We start from the raw sequence: 19,276 nt of genomic DNA, 5'->3' as shown, positions 1-19,276 counted from the left end.
AAGCAAATTCCGCTTCACAAAATGAGGTCTTTTTATTGGCAACAAGTGGGTTGAATAGTCCACTTCCACAACATGTTTTTGATTTTAGAGATTCACTTCTCAGCGTTCCGATGTTAATCTAGCGTCTGCTTTTTATATTTGTAAGAAATCAGTTACATCATCATCCTAAAATTCGATTTAAAACTTTTATAAATATGTTTTAAGGTTCTCATGTAGACTGACTTTGTACTTTTGTATGGTTTTAATAGGTTGCTGGACCAGACACTTTGATGCCTGGAAACATGATGCATCCCTCAGCTGGACAAGACAAAGCCCTCTCTTTGATGGATTCTTCCACTGGCCTGTCCGATGGGTCTGGAAAGTCCCAAGGTAGGCGGAGCACTTCAACCCATTTCCTAAAGATGTCTTTTTAGGAAAATATTGAAGTTATTCTTAGACGAAATTGCTGTGTGGAGAACATTCAATGCTTTTCTTTCTATATGTTTTCTTAAAATGTTGTATGTTTCCTCAGGTAACAGCTCCAAGGAGGAGACAAACAGTGTTGCTCAAGAGAGGAGTGAACTGGACCTCCTGGGAGATGACCTCAAACCCCCGAAGGAGGCTTCTGAAACCCCAGACTGGAAGAGGGCGAGTGGGGTCGGACAGGACCGCAAGTCCCCCGAGTCCCTCCAGGACCAACTGAGTGAACTCCAGAAGCGTCAGCAGCAGCAGCAGCATCAGCAGCTCTCGGTCTCCGACCGCCACGTCTACAAGTACCGCTGCAACCACTGCAGCCTGGCCTTCAAGACCATGCAGAAACTTCAGATACATTCCCAGTACCACGCCATCAGAGCTGCCACCATGTGTAGCCTCTGCCAGAGGAGCTTCAGGACCTTTCTCGCCCTCCGGAAGCACTTGGAGACCGGACATCCTGAGCTCAGTGAAGCAGAGGTCCAGCAGCTGGTTGGAAGCCTACCGATCAATGGGGACATCTCCGAGAGCGAGGCCAGGGCCTTCGAGGAAGCACACGCCTTCGATCAGGACATGGACAAAGATGAGGAGCTGGACCAGGAGGAAAAGGCCAGCCCAACTGGAAGTGACAGCAGCTCGTTGCTGGACGATATGGGAGCAGAACCCAAACGGACCCTGCCCTTCAGGAAAGGGCCGAACTTCACCATGGAGAAGTTCCTGGATCCATCCCGTCCTTACAAGTGTACAGTGTGCAAGGAATCCTTTACTCAAAAGAACATCCTCCTAGTTCACTACAACTCAGTGTCCCACCTGCACAAGCTGAAGAAGGTTCTCCAAGAGGCATCGAGCCCTGTGCCACAGGAAACCAGCAACAACATCGACAACAAACCATTCAAATGCAATGTTTGTAACGTCGCCTACAGCCAAAGCTCAACTTTGGAGATTCATATGAGGTCCGTGCTCCACCAAACCAAAGCAAGAACAGCCAAAACAGAGACAAGCAACAGCAGCAGCAGTGCTGGAAACAGTGGGATCAGTGGTCTGACCCCCGCAAAGAGCCCAGCCCCGTCTGCACAAGGGAACAGCAACAACTCGGACACCGCAAGAAGCGCAACGCCGTCGGCTAACAAAGAAAACACTGTAGAAGCCAAAGAAGCCAACAACAGCAGCAGCTTAAAGCAAACCACAACTACTGACCACGCCCAGTCCGCACAGTCGTCCAGCCTTCAGGCGGCCCAGTCCGCAGCTCAGCTGCAGATGCAGCTTCAGCACGAACTCCAGCAGCAGGCTGCTTTCTTCCAGCCCCAGTTCCTCAACCCGGCTTTCTTCCCCCACTTCCCCATGACCCAGGAGGCCCTGCTGCAGTTCCAACAGCCCCAGTTCCTCTTCCCCTTCTACATCCCCGGGGCAGAGTTCAACCTCAGTCCCGAGCTGGCCTTGCACTCGGCGGCCGCGTTCGGGATGCCCGGCCTCACCGGCTCCTTCCTGGAGGATCTGAAACAGCAGATGCAGCAGCAGCACCAGCTGCAGCAGGCGCAGGCTCAACAGCAGCACCAACAGCAGCAGCAGCAACAACAGCAAGTCTCCCAGTCGCAGCTCCAGCAACAGAAAAACCAGCAGTCCCAGACACACAAAACCAAAATGGAGCCCAGCAGTGTGTCAGTCTCCGAGATCCAGATGTCCAGAGAGGCAGAGGAGCACCTGGAGAAACAGGAGAACAAGGCCAAGATGGAGAATGGAGCTGATGGGAGCAGTGAGGGAGGAAAAGACAACAAAGACGCCAAGAAGCCAAAGTTTTCAGAGCCGTTGATTCCTCCTCCACGTATTGTCTCCGGCGCTAGAGGCAACGCAGCCAAAGCGCTCCTAGAGAACTTCGGGTTCGAGCTCGTCATCCAGTACAACGAGAACAGGCAGAAAAGTCAGAAGAAAAACAAAGAGGGAGAACTGGTAGTGGAGGTGAATAACGATAAGCTGGAGTGTGGCGTGTGTGGAAAGCTTTTCTCCAACATGCTCATTCTGAAGAGCCACCAGGAGCATGTACACGGTCAGTTCTTCCCCTACGGCGAGCTGGAGAAGTTCGCTCAGCAGTACAGAGAAGCTTACGACAAACTTTACCCCATAAACCCCTCCTCACCCGAGACTCCTCCCCCTCCGCCGCCTCCCCCTGCCCCCCCAGCCCCAGTCACAGCTCAGCCTCCCCCCACCTCCATGGCAAAGACCCAGGCCCCATCTCCTTCCCCAACCCAAACCCCACACCAGGTTCCCCAGCCTCAACCAACACCCCCTCCTCCACCTCCCCAGCAGCAGGCTGTACCTCAACAAGTGCAGCTCCCTGTCCCCATGGACCTGCCCCTCTTCTCCCCTCTGATGATGCAGTCTGTCCAGCACCCAGGGTTATCCCATCAGCTGGCCCTTCAACTGCCATCTATGGACTCCCTGTCCTCGGACCTCACACAGCTCTGCCAACAACAGCTGGGTCTCGACCCCAACTTCCTCCGCCAGTCCCAGTTCAAGAGGCCGCGTACTCGCATCACCGATGATCAGCTGAAGATCCTCAGAGCCCACTTCGACATCAACAACTCCCCCAACGAGGAACAGATACAGGAGATGGCCGACAAGTCTGGCCTTCCTCAGAAAGTCATCAAGCACTGGTTCCGCAACACCCTCTTCAAAGAGAGGCAGCGAAGCAAAGACTCCCCCTATAACTTCAACATCCCGCCCATCACAACACTGGAAGACATCAGAATTGAGTCCCAGTACAACACACTGGAGTACTACCGAACTGATGCAACTATGAACAAGAGATCATCCAGGACCAGGTTCACCGATTATCAACTGAGAGTCCTGCAAGACTTCTTTGACACGAACGCCTACCCGAAGGACGACGAGATCGAACAGCTGTCCACGGTGCTAAACCTTCCCACGCGCGTGATCGTAGTGTGGTTCCAAAACGCCCGCCAAAAAGCCAGGAAGAGCTACGAGAACCAGGCCGACGCGAAAGACGAGAAGAAAGAACTCACCAACGAGCGCTACATCAGAACCACCAACATGCAGTACCAGTGTAAAAAGTGCAACGTCGTGTTTCCGCGCATCTTCGACCTCATCACCCACCAGAAGAAGCTGTGCTACAAGGACGAGGACGAGGAAGGGAATGAGGACAACCATTCTGAGGAGTACATAGATGCTGGCGACCTGGGTCCTAGCAAGCACATGGAGCTACACAAGCCGCCGCCCCACGGAGCCTCAACTAGCTCAGGCTCCAGCTCTCCTCTGATGCCCTCTCCTCGACCTAACCTGGGAAAGAGCTCCCCTAAACCAGAACCGCTCTCTGAAACCAAGTCCAAACCGACAGAGACTGCCCCGGCCCCAGTGATAAAACCCCAGTCCGAGCCGAGACCATCCAAGGCGTCCACCCCTCAACCACCCCCTCAGAAGGCCCCTCAACCACAGACGTCCAGGCCTCACTCCCAGCCCCAGTCTGCTGCAGTGCCCTCCAGCCCCCTCTCCTTAGCCCTTTCCTCCCTGACCAACAGCCTTCCACATCATATGCTTCAGTACCAGTGTGACCAGTGTAAGATCGCATTCCCCACAGTGGAACTCTGGCAGGAACACCAGCACATGCATTTCCTGGCGGCCCAAAACCAGTTCCTCCACTCCCAGTTCCTGGAGAGGCCTATGGATATGCCCTACATGATCTTTGACCCTAACAACCCCCTGATGACCAGTCAGCTGCTGTCAGCTGGACTCTCCCAAATGCCCTCTCAGAGTGTTTCAGGTATGAGCTCTGGCTCGGGCTCCATGAAGAGGAAACTAGATGACAAAGAGGAAAGCTCCAATGACAAAGATTGCAGCATCAGCGCCGAAGAGCAACACAGAGACAAGCGCCTCAGGACCACCATCACGCCTGAGCAACTTGAGATCCTGTACGACAAATACCTACTGGACTCCAACCCTACGCGAAAGATGCTCGATCACATCGCACGCGAGGTTGGCCTGAAGAAAAGAGTGGTGCAGGTGTGGTTTCAGAACACTCGTGCCAGAGAGAGAAAAGGACAGTTCAGAGCTCTGGGACCGTCACAGTCCCACAAGAAATGCCCTTTTTGTAGAGCGCTCTTTAAGGCTAAATCAGCTCTAGATAGCCACATACGCTCCAGACACTGGCACGAGGCCAAGCAGGCTGGCTTCAGTTTGCCCCCTAGCCCAATGATGAACCAAGACAACGAAAGAGGCGAAAGCCCGCAGAAGTATAATTTTTTTGAGTGTGCTCAGCTGTCCACCAAGACTGAGCCGAGTGATTATGAGCTACCAGCAGCATCCTCAACCCCGGTCAAACCATCTGAGTCACCGTTAAAAAACTTCTTGAGCCCTTCATCCTTGAAAGCAGAAAACTGTGATGAAACTGAAGGGCTTAACATAAATTCTGCAGAGGCGTCATCTTACGACATCAAGATGGACTTCGACGAGACCTCCTCGATCAACACGGCCATAAGCGACGCCACGACCGGAGACGAGGGAAACAACAACGAAGTCGAGAGCCTCACGTCCAACGGAGGGGACAAGCTGGGGGACAAGAACAACCAGGCCCCGAGCTCGGATGGGGGGGACGACAGGTGCCTCTTCAGCATGGTGAGCCCCTCCCTCAGCTTCTCTGGCAAAGACGGAGACTCCTACTACAGCTACAGAGACGACGAAATGGACGAAATCAACGATCAAAGTGAGTGTTCGAGCCTGGCTGACCCCAGCTCCCCCAGTCCTTTCGGAAACCCTTTCAAATCCGGGAAGGGCAGCTGCAGCGGGGACCGGCCAGGCCACAAGCGCTTCAGGACCCAGATGAGTAACCTCCAGCTCAAGGTCCTCAAGGCCTGCTTCAGTGACTACCGCACGCCCACCATGCAGGAGTGCGAGATGCTCGGCAGCGAGATAGGACTCCCCAAACGCGTGGTGCAGGTGTGGTTCCAAAACGCCCGCGCGAAAGAAAAGAAATTCAAGATAAACATCGGGAAGCCGTTCATGATAAGCCAAGGCTCGCCCGACGGCCCGAGACCCGAGTGCACTCTGTGTTGTGTGAAGTACACCGCCCGGATGTCCATCCGCGACCACATCTTCTCCAAACAGCACATCGCCAAAGTGCAGGAAACCCTGGGCAACCAGGTAGATAGAGAGAAGGACTACCTAGCTCCCACGACTGTCCGTCAGCTGATGGCCCAGCAGGAGTTTGACAGAATGAAGAAGGCAGGGGACGGGCACAGCCCGCTATCCCAGCAGCAGAACACATCGGACAGCAACAATGCACTTCATGGCCTCAGCCTGCCATCAGGCTACCCAGGGATCTCTGGCCTGCCACCGGTCCTACTTCCTGGGGTCAACGGGCCATCTTCACTTCCTGTTTTCCCACCTAACACACCTGGTGAGTTAGTATGACACACCGAGTGGGGGAAAAAAAGACTAAGAATGCTTAGCTTGTTGTTGAACACATGCTTTATATGCATACGTACTCTTGTTTCCTCTCTTCATTCCATATCACTCTGTTGTTGGGGATATTTTGATGATGGGCGTTAGGAATTGTGTAACAGGTGGTACTGCATGCGTGGTCTGCACATCAAACACAAACCTCTCAAAGCAAATGCTTTCATGTAATTGGTTTAATCATGGTATGTTTTTATCCCTTTGTGGTGGGTTTGCTGTATTTATATAATCACATTGATATTTCATAAAGCGCATGTGACAGCTTCGATCCATAACAAAAAAAAGAAACAAGACAAAAAAAAAAGAGTCAATCATAATTACAGCACCTCCATCTTGTCATACAAACAGATTTATTTTCAGTAGTGATTTGAGGGTGGATATTACAGCTTGATTTATATACTACTGTATTTCAGCTTTAGCGGCGCCTGGTGCTGGCATGCTTGGGTTTCCTACACCAGCCACCCCCTCTCCTGCCATGTCTCTCAGCACTACCCCAACCAAGACTCTTCTGCAGACTCCTCCACCTCCACCTCCTCCTCCTCCTCCTCCTCCTGTTCCCTCCACACCTTTGACAGCAGTTAATCATACTGAGCAGCACCGCAAAGACCCAGAGAGAGACAGCAGGAATAGCAGCAGCAGCAGCAGCAAGAGAGCAGGGGAGAAGCCTCCACAGACCAAGACCAAGGAAAGGGAAGCAGAGAACGTCGCTCGGCCGGGGACCCCCAGCGCGGCCAGGAAGAGGGATAAACCAGCTCCAGCAGGGAAACCAGGAAGTGAGGGTTCATTGGACGCAGCTCAGCTGCAAGCTCTTCAGAACGCCCTCGCCGCAAGCGACCCAAGCTCCTTCCTGGGAGGCCAGTTCCTGCCTTACTTCCTACCAGGGTTCTCCAACTGTTTTTCACCCCAGCTGCCCAGGGGGGTCCAGGCCGGGGGATATTTCCCCCCACTGTGCGGGATGGAGAACCTTTTTCCTTTTGGCCCAGCCGCAGTCCCACAAGCAGGCATGGCTGGTCTCTCCCCCACCGCTCTCCTGCAGCAGTACCAGCAGTACCAGCAGTCCCTCCAGGATTCGATGCAGAAGCCACAGAAGCAGAAACCAACTCCTGTGAAGTCATCCCAGAGTGCACAGGGCAACGCCAACTCCTTCAAACCAAAACAAGCTGTGCAAGCGAAGGATGACTACAACAAAGGCTCTTCGACGGAAAGCACAAGAGAAGAACCGAAAACGGATACCAAAAGTACTACAGACTTTCCAGACGCTTCTATCGTACCGTCCGTCAAGCATGAGTTTATATGCAGGAAGTGCCAGATGATTTTTGCGGACGAAGATTCAGTGGTTCGTCATCAGAAGTCCTACTGTTACTTCGGACAGCCTTTTACCGACCCGCAAGAGACAGTGCTTCGGAAGGCGGTGAGCAAGTTCACCTGCGTCGCCTGCAACGTGGTTGTTAACGGAAAAGAGGCGCTCGGCCAACACCTTCAGTCCAGCTTGCACAAAGAGAAAACAATCAAACAAGCAATGAGAAATGCCAAAGAGCATACTAGATTATTACCTCACTCTGTCTGCTCCCCTCCTCCTAACACCACATCTACCTCACAGTCTGCAGCTTCGTCTAATAACACCTTTCCTCATCTCTCTCGCTTGTCCATGAAGTCCTGGCCAAACGTCCTTTTCCAGGCAACAGCCCGAAAAGCTGCTTCTTCTCCCTCTGCTTCTCCTCCCCCCCCCCTCTCCTCACCTTCAACGGTTACCTCAACTTCCTGCACCTCAGGGGTTCCGACCTCACTACCCGCCGAGAGTTGTTCAGATGAGTCTGACAATGAGCTTAGCCAGAAGCTGGATGACTTAGATAACTCGTTGGAAGCCAAGGCTAAGCCGGCCTCTGGCCTAGACGCTAGCTTCAGTAGTATCAGAATGGATATGTTCAGTGTGTAGGAGTGGAAAAAAAGGATCCCTTGCTTAAAGAAAAAAAAATAAGACTTTTAACTGCAGTTCCAAAGTTTCTCTTAACCCAAAAAAATTACAGTACCAAATGATTGACTCAGGATTGTTTTTCCCATATTGATATGCTGGCAAGATATTGATTGATTTTTGTTATGGACAGAACTGTTGCAGATGCTTGACTGAGCTTATATTGTATACAAAAACACGGAGTAGGAAAAGATCCCACAGGCTCCTTTCGGGGGAGCTTGTTTCAAGCCAAAAACTCTCACGATAGCAAATTGCACCTCAGCTGGATTGCTTTCCAAATGCTAGCATGTACTGTATGGGAGGATGGTCCCCACCCCTCAAAGAGAATCTCTCTTAGTTTAGATAGGTGTAATTCAGTAGCTTTAAATTCTCAGGTCAGAACATAACATTTCTCATTTGTTAAAGCAGCAACAAGCCTGGGTACACTCGGCTTCTAACCAAAACATGTCAAGCTTTATCGGACGCATTTTCTTGATGTGTGTAGAGTACCAAGAGACAATATTACTGTTACAATGAACGATGTGCATATCCTTTTAGTTCTTGCCCTACAAAAACAGTATGTTTTCGCCACTGAGGGACTTTAGGATGGTGATCAGTAACGTGTGTGATGCCCCTGTGTTTGCCAGTTTGTACTACAGCAAGCTGTGTCTATTTCCGACTCCCTTTTTCTTGTAGAATATACTGATCTGTGCCAACTCTTACCTTCTTACTTTTGATCTCTGCTCACCCTTTTCTGGAGAGGTAATAACTCTAGTTTTGATAGACTCTGGAGGAGTATGTGAATAATAAGACATTTTTCATTTGTGAATTGCTGTACTGATACGGTACCTGCTTGTGTCTGGACTATAGTGCACTTATTTCAGTTTTTGTTTTATTTTTTTTATATTATTATTTCTGTAGGCCATTTGTTAATTTAATAGACTTTTTTTTGTCTGTTTGTTTTAATTATTGTTTGTGTTTATTGCAGCAGCATATTGTTCACAATTGTTAGAGGATTGATGCCTAATGATCCAGAGACCTATTTATCAATTGGTGCATCCATGAAAGTAGTACTGTATACTTGAAACTATTAAGGTACAAGTTGGTCAAAATGTTTTGTAAGTAAAAAAAAAAAAAAAAAGTATGAATATTTGCTCTTCGCTAGCAAATATGCTGCTTTAAAAAGGGGGACTACAGCATTTGTTTTGTATAAAGAAACACTTTCCTTGTGCTTGTAGACTGACTACAGTGTTACACCTATACACTGCCATTTAGTGCATAGGATTTTGTCCTCCATCTCTCCTGGCAAATCTGTCGATCTGTCACGAGAAGAAAACATTTTGCTTTATACAGGTATCGTAGTCATTCAAACATTACAAAGTATTACCTTACAATAACGTTTTGCTGCTACTATGTCATGTTATTTTTGCTCGCCATAAATTCTCAACTTTCTACCAGACAGATTACTGACCCCATGAATTGCTTTGCTTCACTTTTTCTAATTTTTATCACTTTTTGTTTCGGTTATTTTGCTGTGGAACTTAAATGAATGTGAAGGCTGTCAAAGGGTGTTCAATTTTTAAGGATCACTTTCTAGTTTGGTAAGGTAAGCAAACGTGATTCATTCCAAAGTAACAGAAGGCTATTTGTATGAAAGAAGAAGGGTTGTGAACAAAGAAGGCTAAGCTGTTGTATATATTCGTAGTTGGCTGTGCATGGTACAAATTTATTAATATGAAGAAATGCAAAAATGTATTGCTTTTGGTATTTCCTATTCTGAGATGAGCAAGTAGCATGTAATGCAACTGTTTGACAGGTTAAATCAAATCATGCTTAGTTTTTGTTTTAAATTATGAAATCAAGTAACATTTCCTCTGCCATTTTATTATTGTACAGGTGTTTTCTTTTCGTTTTACCGCAGAAATGTCCGTTTTTAATTCTCTTTTACGTGTGAACTTTTTAAATGTTCTTATTTGGATTTTTAGTATTTTAACATTTACTTTAATCCTGAAGACACTTTTCGATTGTGTTTCACGAGAGACATCCTGGCCTGCTAAGGTGCAGTTCTGCCGTTGTACAAACACAAGCAAACAGTCCTGATTCCAAAGGCTCCCACAACCTGGCGTTCTGCCTTTCCCCCCACTATGTGGCTCAGCATTGCAAGACTGAACTGTCAGCTAGCATCACTCGCTAAGATGTTAGCATCAGACAGAATGCTTCCCACACTAAGGACTGGTAAAAGCTAACAAACCAACAAATGGATGGTCCAATAATATAACTGTACATAAATATTGCAACTGCACAGCAGCCAAAAAAAGAAAAAAAAGTACCTTTTTAAAACGGATGGATTGTGTCATGCTTTGAGGACAGCCTTCAAAAGGTTGAAATTGGAATTGTTCTTCTGGATGTCAAAGGGATTTTCACGGCGCAATCATATCCTACACAATATGTACTCTCAACATCTGGGTTACATCGGAAATGCACCCTGGGGTTTTAATAAGAGGAGGCCCCTATGGCTGAAACTTTAAATAAACTAAACCAAAAATGTTATTGATGTTTTATATATAGAGTAGTCGCATTAGTTTTTGTTACTGTAATGTTTGAGGTCTCAATTGTACCATACCACGGTAATTACATGGTTTTGAAACCTTTTTTTATTTTGTCACAGACCTGTTGTCATAGTTGAAATGGCGTTTATTGTAGATGGTATTTGAACAACTTCTGGAAATAGTTCATTAAGTATGTTTGTTGCTCATTGTTGTGATACATTAAAAACTGTATCTGCAAACAATGTCTTGTTTCTGTCATCAAAACAAATTCATTCACTTCTTTATATTTCTTTCTTTCTTTATATATCAATATATATGTTACCAATATGTCTTCATATAAGAATCATGATATCACAAATCCGTATTTACATAAGGCTCTAAGAATTATTTATGCTTTGTATTTTCATATAGAATTTACAGTGCATCAACCACTTGAATTAGTTACTACTTATCACTCCACAAAATTGTGTAGTTTAAACATGAAACCTGAATCCTGAATTGGAATGTACGTATTTTTCACAAACTCAATTTCCCGTTTGAATGCCGAAGATGTCGGTGCCGTTCACACTACAGTAGGCTACAACACAGCATAGACATGACCTGCATTTTTTACATTTACATGTATTATTAATTTCTTCAGCATATACTTTTATCCAAAGCGACGTACAAGTAGTGTACAGCAGAGGGTCAGGGATCAGAAGTGCACAGCTCTACAGTTTTCCTATATCCCTCTTAAGTGGTCAGGAACTGGCTGTATTTACTAGCCATTGCAAAGTAACCACATCTCAACAACCAGGCGAGGTGCAGAAAATAAGAAAAAAATAACACCTACATTTCTTTAATATAACGCCACAAAGGAGTGAGCATGAAGCTCAACAAATCTGATACTACTGATACTGATTTTCTACTGCTACATACTCGTCTCTTGGTTGAAGCATTCCCTCGTGCTGTGGAGCTGCACTGGTAGCCTATAGCACAGCCCAGGTGAGAGGTTCCATTTGGTGGAGGATAAGAGGAACGGACACATCTGGAAGCGACCCTATATATAAACGCGGTGTTTTTGGTACTAAGTCAAACCGTGGAATGCCAGGGGGGTAATTCTCTACACCGCTTTCCCTTCAACCATATATACTGTACACGTTACATACAACCTCGCCGTAACCTTTAACCAGAGTGCGAATTATACAATGACAATCGGGGAGGGGGTTACGATTACAGGTAAGAACGATATATATATGTATCGACCCCCCCCCCCCCCCGACCTGTTGTTTTTAACTCTTTTGGGGGGGCCCCCAAGTCTTAATTATTGGGGTCAATCCCCCCCGTAATTCAAACCCTGCCTTTAAACCACACAGCATTAGAAGATTTTCTTTATTTAAAGGTAGGATAGTCGCCACAAGGCAGAGAGGTGATCTTACACATCAAGCTCTGTGGGGTCCACCCACGCTGACATCCTGTGAAAAGACAACACAACGTCTCCCGTCCAGCCAACCAGCCCTGAGTACCACCAGCCTCACGGACTCGCACACGGCCGCGTCCACGCGCCGTTTCAGCCCAAACAACCAAACGCCACAGATGGAACCGACAACAACAAAAGATAAGGAAGATGTGTTTGATCTATTTATGTTTCTGTTCTTGCCAAATAAGAGTTGCCCTTATTGTCCCCACACAAAGGGGTCTTGGGCATTCTGAATCTAAATTACTTTTAAAAACTGTCCTTTTCTACCGTGACTCTGATCTCTTGCCCTTGACGAATGCGTTCCCCTCGCGGGGTAACGGCTTTCTGCTGAACGCCTGTTTCCTGCTATTATTTTCCTAAAGCTCCGACAGGAGTTGAGTTAGACTCCCCCACATATTATGGGATTGAATTGCGTTTGACCTTTGGAGAGAACAATGGCTGAAGGCATTTCATTTTTATGTCCCCTCGGCACGAGAAAAAGGCTGCTCTCTTTCGGTGTTTTCGCAGTTGTTTGTTAGACGGCAGTGTGGCAGACCGTGATGCATCTTCTATAGCTTACACTGTGTGTGTGTGTGTGTGTGTGTGTGTGTGTGTGTGTGTGTGTGTGTGTGTGTGTGTGTGTGTCAATACAATCCCACAAATGTGCACTATAGGAAAAACTACCCTTGGTTCAAAATATTCACCTGCCATTTAGTCAGTACAGCAATTTTCAAAATGTTCCAAGAGAATCCCATGGATTCTCTGAATGTCACGATTAACGTATTATCGAATATCCCCTCATAAAAAGACCATTTGCCATCTCGGACTATATTTCTCTTTTGCCTTAATTTGTATCAACACACACATCGCTAAGCGACTGATAATTGCCTGTTTATACCAGTTAAATGATGACAACACCACATCACTGATCGCTTTAACTCGCGATGTTTGTCAATAACTATTGACATAGGTATCACTGTTGTTGTTTTCTCGCCAGCCTGTCTCCGTGCAGGGCTAACGTTGGAGGTAAATCGCGGAATGAATGTGATTGGATTTTCAGCCTCCATCATTAAATTCCCATGTGCAGAATACTAATTCCAGTATTTAGTATGGTGAGGCAGGGGCTTGCTTTCATCTTAAACTGATTCCAGTCTAATTAGATTGAGCACGTGGGGGGGATGCATTGGCCTGGCCTAATCCTGCCTCTCTGTCCCAAACATTGTATTATCCAGAGAAAATCCATTCGCTCCAGGCTATTTAGAGCCAGATCTCTCTCCTCCTCACTTCTCTCTCTTCTCTCTCAATCTATCTCACTCTCTCCATATTTTGCCTCTCCGTCTATCTTTCCCTCTCTGTCTCTCCCTTCTCTCTCTCTTCCCTCTCCCTCTCTCTCTCCAGATCTAGCCAGTGTCTGTGTGATGGACCTGGGCTAGCCTGGCTGGTCCACAGCCCAAGCCTGCGTGACATCCGCTCAGGTGAAGGAGCAGGACTGACTGCTGTCAGTGGTGTGGTTAAACGTGCCGTTATTCTCCGTTAGGAGTAGATCACCTGTTCATCCCCCCCTGTAAAACAAGGAACATTTTAACTCTCTTATTCAGATCTCTGCCCTCCCTCCAGCTCTCTCCTAACTCCCCATCTGCAAGCTCTATTTCCAAACCTAAAAACATTTGCCTTTTTTCCATTCTTTTTTCTTTCTTCAATAACCAGGTGTGATTAACGGTATATACCTGAAATATCTCCCACACCTGTTTCTCCTGCAGCCCAGAGTGAAACACCTGGGATTCATTTAAAACAGGCCACAACACCAGGGGCAGGGCCCAGTCCCACTAATACTCCACCTGAAAACACATTATTTATGGCTTGCTGTATTTAGAGGACCTTTGCTTTCAGAGAACTCATCTGAATAATGTTCTAACAGGTGTTGCGTAAGCCTTATACCCTGGCCTAACCATTGTACCTCATCAGCACTTTGTTGCTTTGTTTTAATGTTTCTGTTAGGGTCATTTGGCTACTCTGCAAGCATCCGTGAGGGGGGAAAAGTATTATTTTATTACTTTTTTATTATTCATAAAAATAGTCTAAACACACGCAAGCATGTGTTGCTAAGGATGAATCTGGGCGTTTGCACAAGAGAAATGTTGGGATGTTTCAGTGATGTTTTATGGTCTAGTGTTCTCTGATTCAACCTGATGTGGGAGAGTAGGAAGAGACTACCGAGGGAGGGAGAGAGAGAGAGGGGAGAGAGAGACTACTGAGGGAGAGAGAGAGAGGGGAGAGAGAGACTACTGAGGGAGAGAGAGGAGAGAGAGAGACTACTGAGGGAGAGAGAAGAGAGGAGAGAGAGAGACTACTGAGGGAGAGATGGGAGAGGGGAGAGAGAGGAGAGACTACTGAGGGAGAGAGGGGAGAGAAGAGAGAGAGGAGAGGGGAGGGAGGGGAGAGAGGGGAGGGGGTGATTCACCTGCTGCAGTTTTGACGTTGCGAGGTAATGACACGGCCGCAGGTATATCCACCCATAGCCCACACGACCGACACACACTCTTCCTGGGGAATAATTGACAGAAAGGATAAGGTAAGGAGGGGGGCTGCGTTGGGGAGGGGGGGGAGGGGGGGGGGGGGAAGGAACCATGGAGTGGAAGAAGAGAAAGACAGAGAGAGTGAATACCTGAGAGAAATCAAACACCAGCGCTGAACAACAGCGATGCGTTCACAAACGAGCCTGTTTCAGCAGTCCTCTGGGACCTCCCAGGCCCAGCATCTACGCTGTTTCCCAATCTGTTGAGAGAGGGAGCGTAGCTCACATGGGTATGTGTGAAGATGGCAGGATGGGATTGCTTAAGACACATGAAACAAGGTGGTTTTTTGATGCCATCTCTAGCGGACAAAAGCCTTATTTCCTGTTTTTGAAAACACAAAGGTACCTTGTAGTTTGCTGTGGTTCAACGCTTGTTGCAGTCATGACCGTGAATAAGGAATCACAAACAAGGAATCACAAACGACGAAGTAGGATGACACGTAACATTAATACAGAAGTCATAGTTTTACTGTATACTATTATTATTGTATACTATTATACAATTTATAATACTATTTGTATGCTTTTTACCTCATTATCAACTATCCTATCCTGTCTTTGGTGGAGCTCTCATCTTCCAGTGTTTGTGTGTGTGTGGAGGGGGGGGGGGTGTTTGCATGTGTGTGTGCATGTGTGTGGGTATGTGTTTTTAAGTTTGCAGTTTTTCACATCCTTTTGTTCCGTGTGTGTCATTACAATGTACAGTATGTGTGTGCGTTTTCATTTTAATGAGTGTGTGTGTGTGTCTTGTGTTTCCTTTCATGGCACGCATGCGTCATTCCCAGTCAAGTTGAGGTGAAACACAAGAAAACAAAAGAGCTGGAACAGGGTTCTTGAGAGCAAGCGACATGCATTGTTTGTCTAATCACATGTTATGAAAGGACTGGAGGTAATTATGTTGTCATTTCTTCCCGCGAGGCTGATGTTTGCTTTGCCTCTGATAATTTTTCACCCCCAGCTTTAATGGTCAGAAAAATGAAATGATTCTTTTCTTTTTGTGTTGCTTTCTATTAATACAGACAGAAATCCATCATGGAAAGGATTAGTAAAGAATAAATAAAAACAAGGGTAGTATTTTTAGGTAGATAATTTTGACAGCTATTACCTTGCATTAGGAAAAGGAAGGAATACTTTTTAGTAACAATGTTGAACTCATGAGACATCATACAACACTGTCCCATTTAGAAAACAAGGAATCTCACTCTCTCACCCTCTCCTCTCTCCTTACCTCTCACTCTCTCACCCTCTCCTCTCTCCTTACCTCTCACTCTCTCACCCTCTCCTCTCTCCTTACCTCTCACTCTCTCACCCTCTCCTCTCTCCTTACCTCTCACTCTCTCACCCTCTCCTCTCTCCTTACCTCTCACTCTCTCACCCTCTCCTCTCTCCTTACCTCTCACTCTCTCACCCTCTCCTCTCTCCTTACCTCTCACTCTCTCACCCTCTCCTCTCTCCTTACCTCTCACTCTCTCCCAACCTCTTTCCCTTTTACTGTTTCTTTTTCCCCTCCCTCTCTCTATCGTCTTTCTCTCTCGCCCTCTTTCTTGCTCTCCCTCTCCTTCTCTCTGTCTCTCTCCTTCCCATCCCATCTCTCGGTCTCTCTCTTTCTCCCAACCACTCTCTCTCTCTCTTTCCCTCTCTCTATTTCCCCCCACTCTTTCTCTGGATAGGTGTGGTGCATATTTGAAAAACTGAACATCTCCAGAGAAATTGGTTTTCCAGGGATAACTGATGGATCACTCTGTGGTCCTGACGGGGGAAGGCGATTGTTTATGTCGTACACACACAAACACACACACACAGAGAGAGGTGATAGGAGGAGGGGATTGTTTATGCCAGAGCAGAATTAATTTTTATGAGCTGTGGATTGCTGTTGATAGGAAAATACACTTTAAGCTTTTGGAGATGTAATCTAGAATGCAGGATTCTCAACAATGAATTATGTGTCTGTAGGCCGGCAGCTGTAGAAGACTCTTCCTTTACCCCCTGCTACAAAAGCACACACAACACACACACAGATTAGAAGGCAAAATGGCTGTGCTTTTGAAGACTCGCAGGCCGGATGTGCTGAACAACAGTCGTCATTAACATCTTGGGGAGTACTAACCTGCAGACAGGAGCTTAACTGTGTGGAGTGACTTTGACAGCTATGATAATCTGCACAGAGAACGGACAACATTACCACAACCTATTTCTGCAGGGCTATCCCTGCTGATCCACTGTTTGACTATACACAATTCCTCATTTGAACATTCACACAAATATACAGTACACGCACACACACACATTTTTACACACACACACACACACCCACTCATACATTTTCCTGCCACTGCAATCGACAAAATGGAGGCAAGCACTGTCGTTGTCCTAACCAGGAAGTGTTACCCAACAAACAGGCTTCTCGTTAGAATGACACCAGGCTGTATTCATGAGCTGTGCACCATCACCTCCTGCACTGTGGAGGGGTGGGGTGGGGGAGGAGGGGTGGGGTGGGCTGGAGGGGTGGGGTGGGGTGGGGGAGGAGGGGAATAGGTGCTATGAAAGGAGGTACAGTTCCTATTTATGATAAACTAGAGCAGTGCACCAAGGCAGACGTGTGTGTTTGAATCAAAGCGGTTGTACGTTGTTGTGTTTGAACTTGAGCAGCTTTATACTGGATGTATTTTTCATGTACACTTTCCAGACAAGGGATGCAAAACAGCTGCGACATAATGAGTGCTTTATATACACTGTCTCTATATACACTGTCTCCTTATATACACTGTCTCCTTATATACACTGTCTCTATATACACTGTCTCCTTATATACACTGTCTCTTTATATACACTGTCTCTTTATATACACTGTCTGCTTTATATACACTGTCTGCTTTATATACACTGTCTCTTTATATACACTGTCTTATTATATACACTGTCTTTATATACACTGTCTCTTTATATACACTTTCTTTATATACACTGTCTCTTTATATACACTGTCTCTTTAATCCTGTAGTACTCCACCTCACAAGTGTAACCTTTCCTCCTCTGTTAGTTTTCATGATCCTATTGTTTGATAAGGATTGTGGAAGATAACCTTTACCACTAACAAATACTACTTCTTAAGTCTTTGAATATATGTTGAGGTTTGTTCAACCCCTTTTTTATCAGCTTTTATGCATAAAGGAAAGCGAAGATGGTGCGAATTTATTCCATCTTATGTATGAATGAATGAATGAATATGATTATCTAGCCTTGGACCCTTTCAAGGACAAAATGGAATGTGTTTCTGGGTGTGTAAATATCCTTTTGTGTAAATCTGTGTGTGTTTTCGTGTGTATGTACGTTTGTCTGTGTTTATCTGAGTGAGGTTGTGTGTGTGTGTTTATGCGCATGTGTGTGTGCTTGACTGAACTAACTCGTCTGTGCATGAATGTGCGTGCATGGGTATTATTAGTGTGTGTGTGTGTGTGTGTGTGTGTGCGCTTCTGGGAGTGTCCCGTCTAGCTGATGGAGTCCACTCTCCTGGCGGGGCATAATGACATTCCCCCCTCCCCCCCTCTCTCCCCCGTCTGCCCCCCTCCTGTCTCCCATCCACCCCCCTGTCCCCCCCCTCCCCACCTCCCCTCAGCTCGGCAGCGAGTGTCACATTCAAATGCAGCCGTTTGCAGGTGACACCAACAGGAAGGCCCGTCCTGTAATTGCATCACTTTGTCTTCCTGTGGCGAGGTGCCGTAGTGCCTACGACTCACCAGAATTACCCGCCGCCGGAATAGGAGAAAATAACCATTAAAATGCAAAATCACCAAGGTAACGCATCACTCCCTGGTAGCAGCCATCTTACGACAAGAGCGCGTGTTTGATGGTGTGTGAATGTGCAAGTGTGTCTGTGTATGTGAGTGTGTGTGTGTGTGCGTCTGTGTGCTTGATGGAGTGTGGAGTGGGGGTGTGTAGTGAGGAGACGGCTGTTATACGGCCATGCGGTGTGTGTGTGTGTGTGTGTGTGACAGAGGGTGATAAATCAGACCAGGGTAAAGGGTTTTTAATGCAGCAGAGCCCTTCTCCCAGCCTCCATCTTCTGTCAGGACCCAGTAAAAGATGAGAGCTCCCCGGGGAACTACACTGGCCTGGAGCACAGAGAGCCTCGGGTCACACACTCACACACACACTCCCCCACACACACACACACACTGGGAACTGCACAGCCAGTGACTCTGCTTGTGTATGAGTGAATACATGAATAAATGACTGTCTTGAATGTATGAATATATAAATAAAGTTTTCCATACGTATATTGATGACTCCCAAATAAATGTGTTTTTCAAATGATTTTCAAATGAATTTCTAAATGATTTATGAGTAGTGATATTGCGTTAATGTTGAGGGAAATGTTTTTTGGGGGGTACAATAATAGACATTTCTATCATTTCTGTGTGTAGCACTTAGGGTCAAGTGAAGCAATTTCTGATGTCTTGAGACTCGAAGCGCCCCAACATTTCTACACCGGATATGAAAAATATGTGGAATTTTCCAACATCTGACAGTACTTATTTGGCAATATATCTCCTGTCTTGTACAAAAAAATGTGTTCCGAATTGTAGATACATTCTCTATCTAATTAGACGTTGAAGGGACAGACTGGAGCAGACAGTGATGGAGATAGCAGCGTGTCGTGTGTGCAGAACTGAAGACGGCCCCACGGCTTGGCAAAGACAAGGAGACAACATTTACATTTAGTCATTTAGCAGACGCTCTTATCCAGAGCGACTTACAGTAAGTACAGGGACATTCCCCCGAGGCAAGTAGGGTGAAGTGCCTTGCCCAAGGACACAACGTCAGTTGGCACGGCCGGGAATCGAACC

The 19,276-nt window shown here is 46.8% G+C and overlaps 1 protein-coding gene across 1 annotated transcript; it reads left to right on the top strand.

Moving 5' to 3' along the window:
- Positions 1 to 253: 253 nt before the first annotated feature.
- zfhx4 (zinc finger homeobox 4) lies at positions 254 to 10,658 on the top strand. Its single transcript, XM_062479050.1, has 3 exons — positions 254 to 369; positions 512 to 5,857; positions 6,330 to 10,658. The coding sequence occupies exons 1-3, from the start codon at positions 270 to 272 to the stop codon at positions 7,850 to 7,852; spliced, it is 6,969 nt and encodes a 2,322-aa protein (XP_062335034.1). The 5' UTR covers positions 254 to 269; the 3' UTR covers positions 7,853 to 10,658.
- The last annotated feature ends 8,618 nt before the right edge of the window (positions 10,659 to 19,276 follow it).

This window comes from Osmerus eperlanus, chromosome 15, assembly GCF_963692335.1.
Source record: "Osmerus eperlanus chromosome 15, fOsmEpe2.1, whole genome shotgun sequence".
In the NCBI taxonomy this organism is placed as follows: Eukaryota; Metazoa; Chordata; class Actinopteri; order Osmeriformes; family Osmeridae; genus Osmerus; species Osmerus eperlanus.
This window is presented reverse-complemented; position numbering and strand designations above follow the sequence as displayed.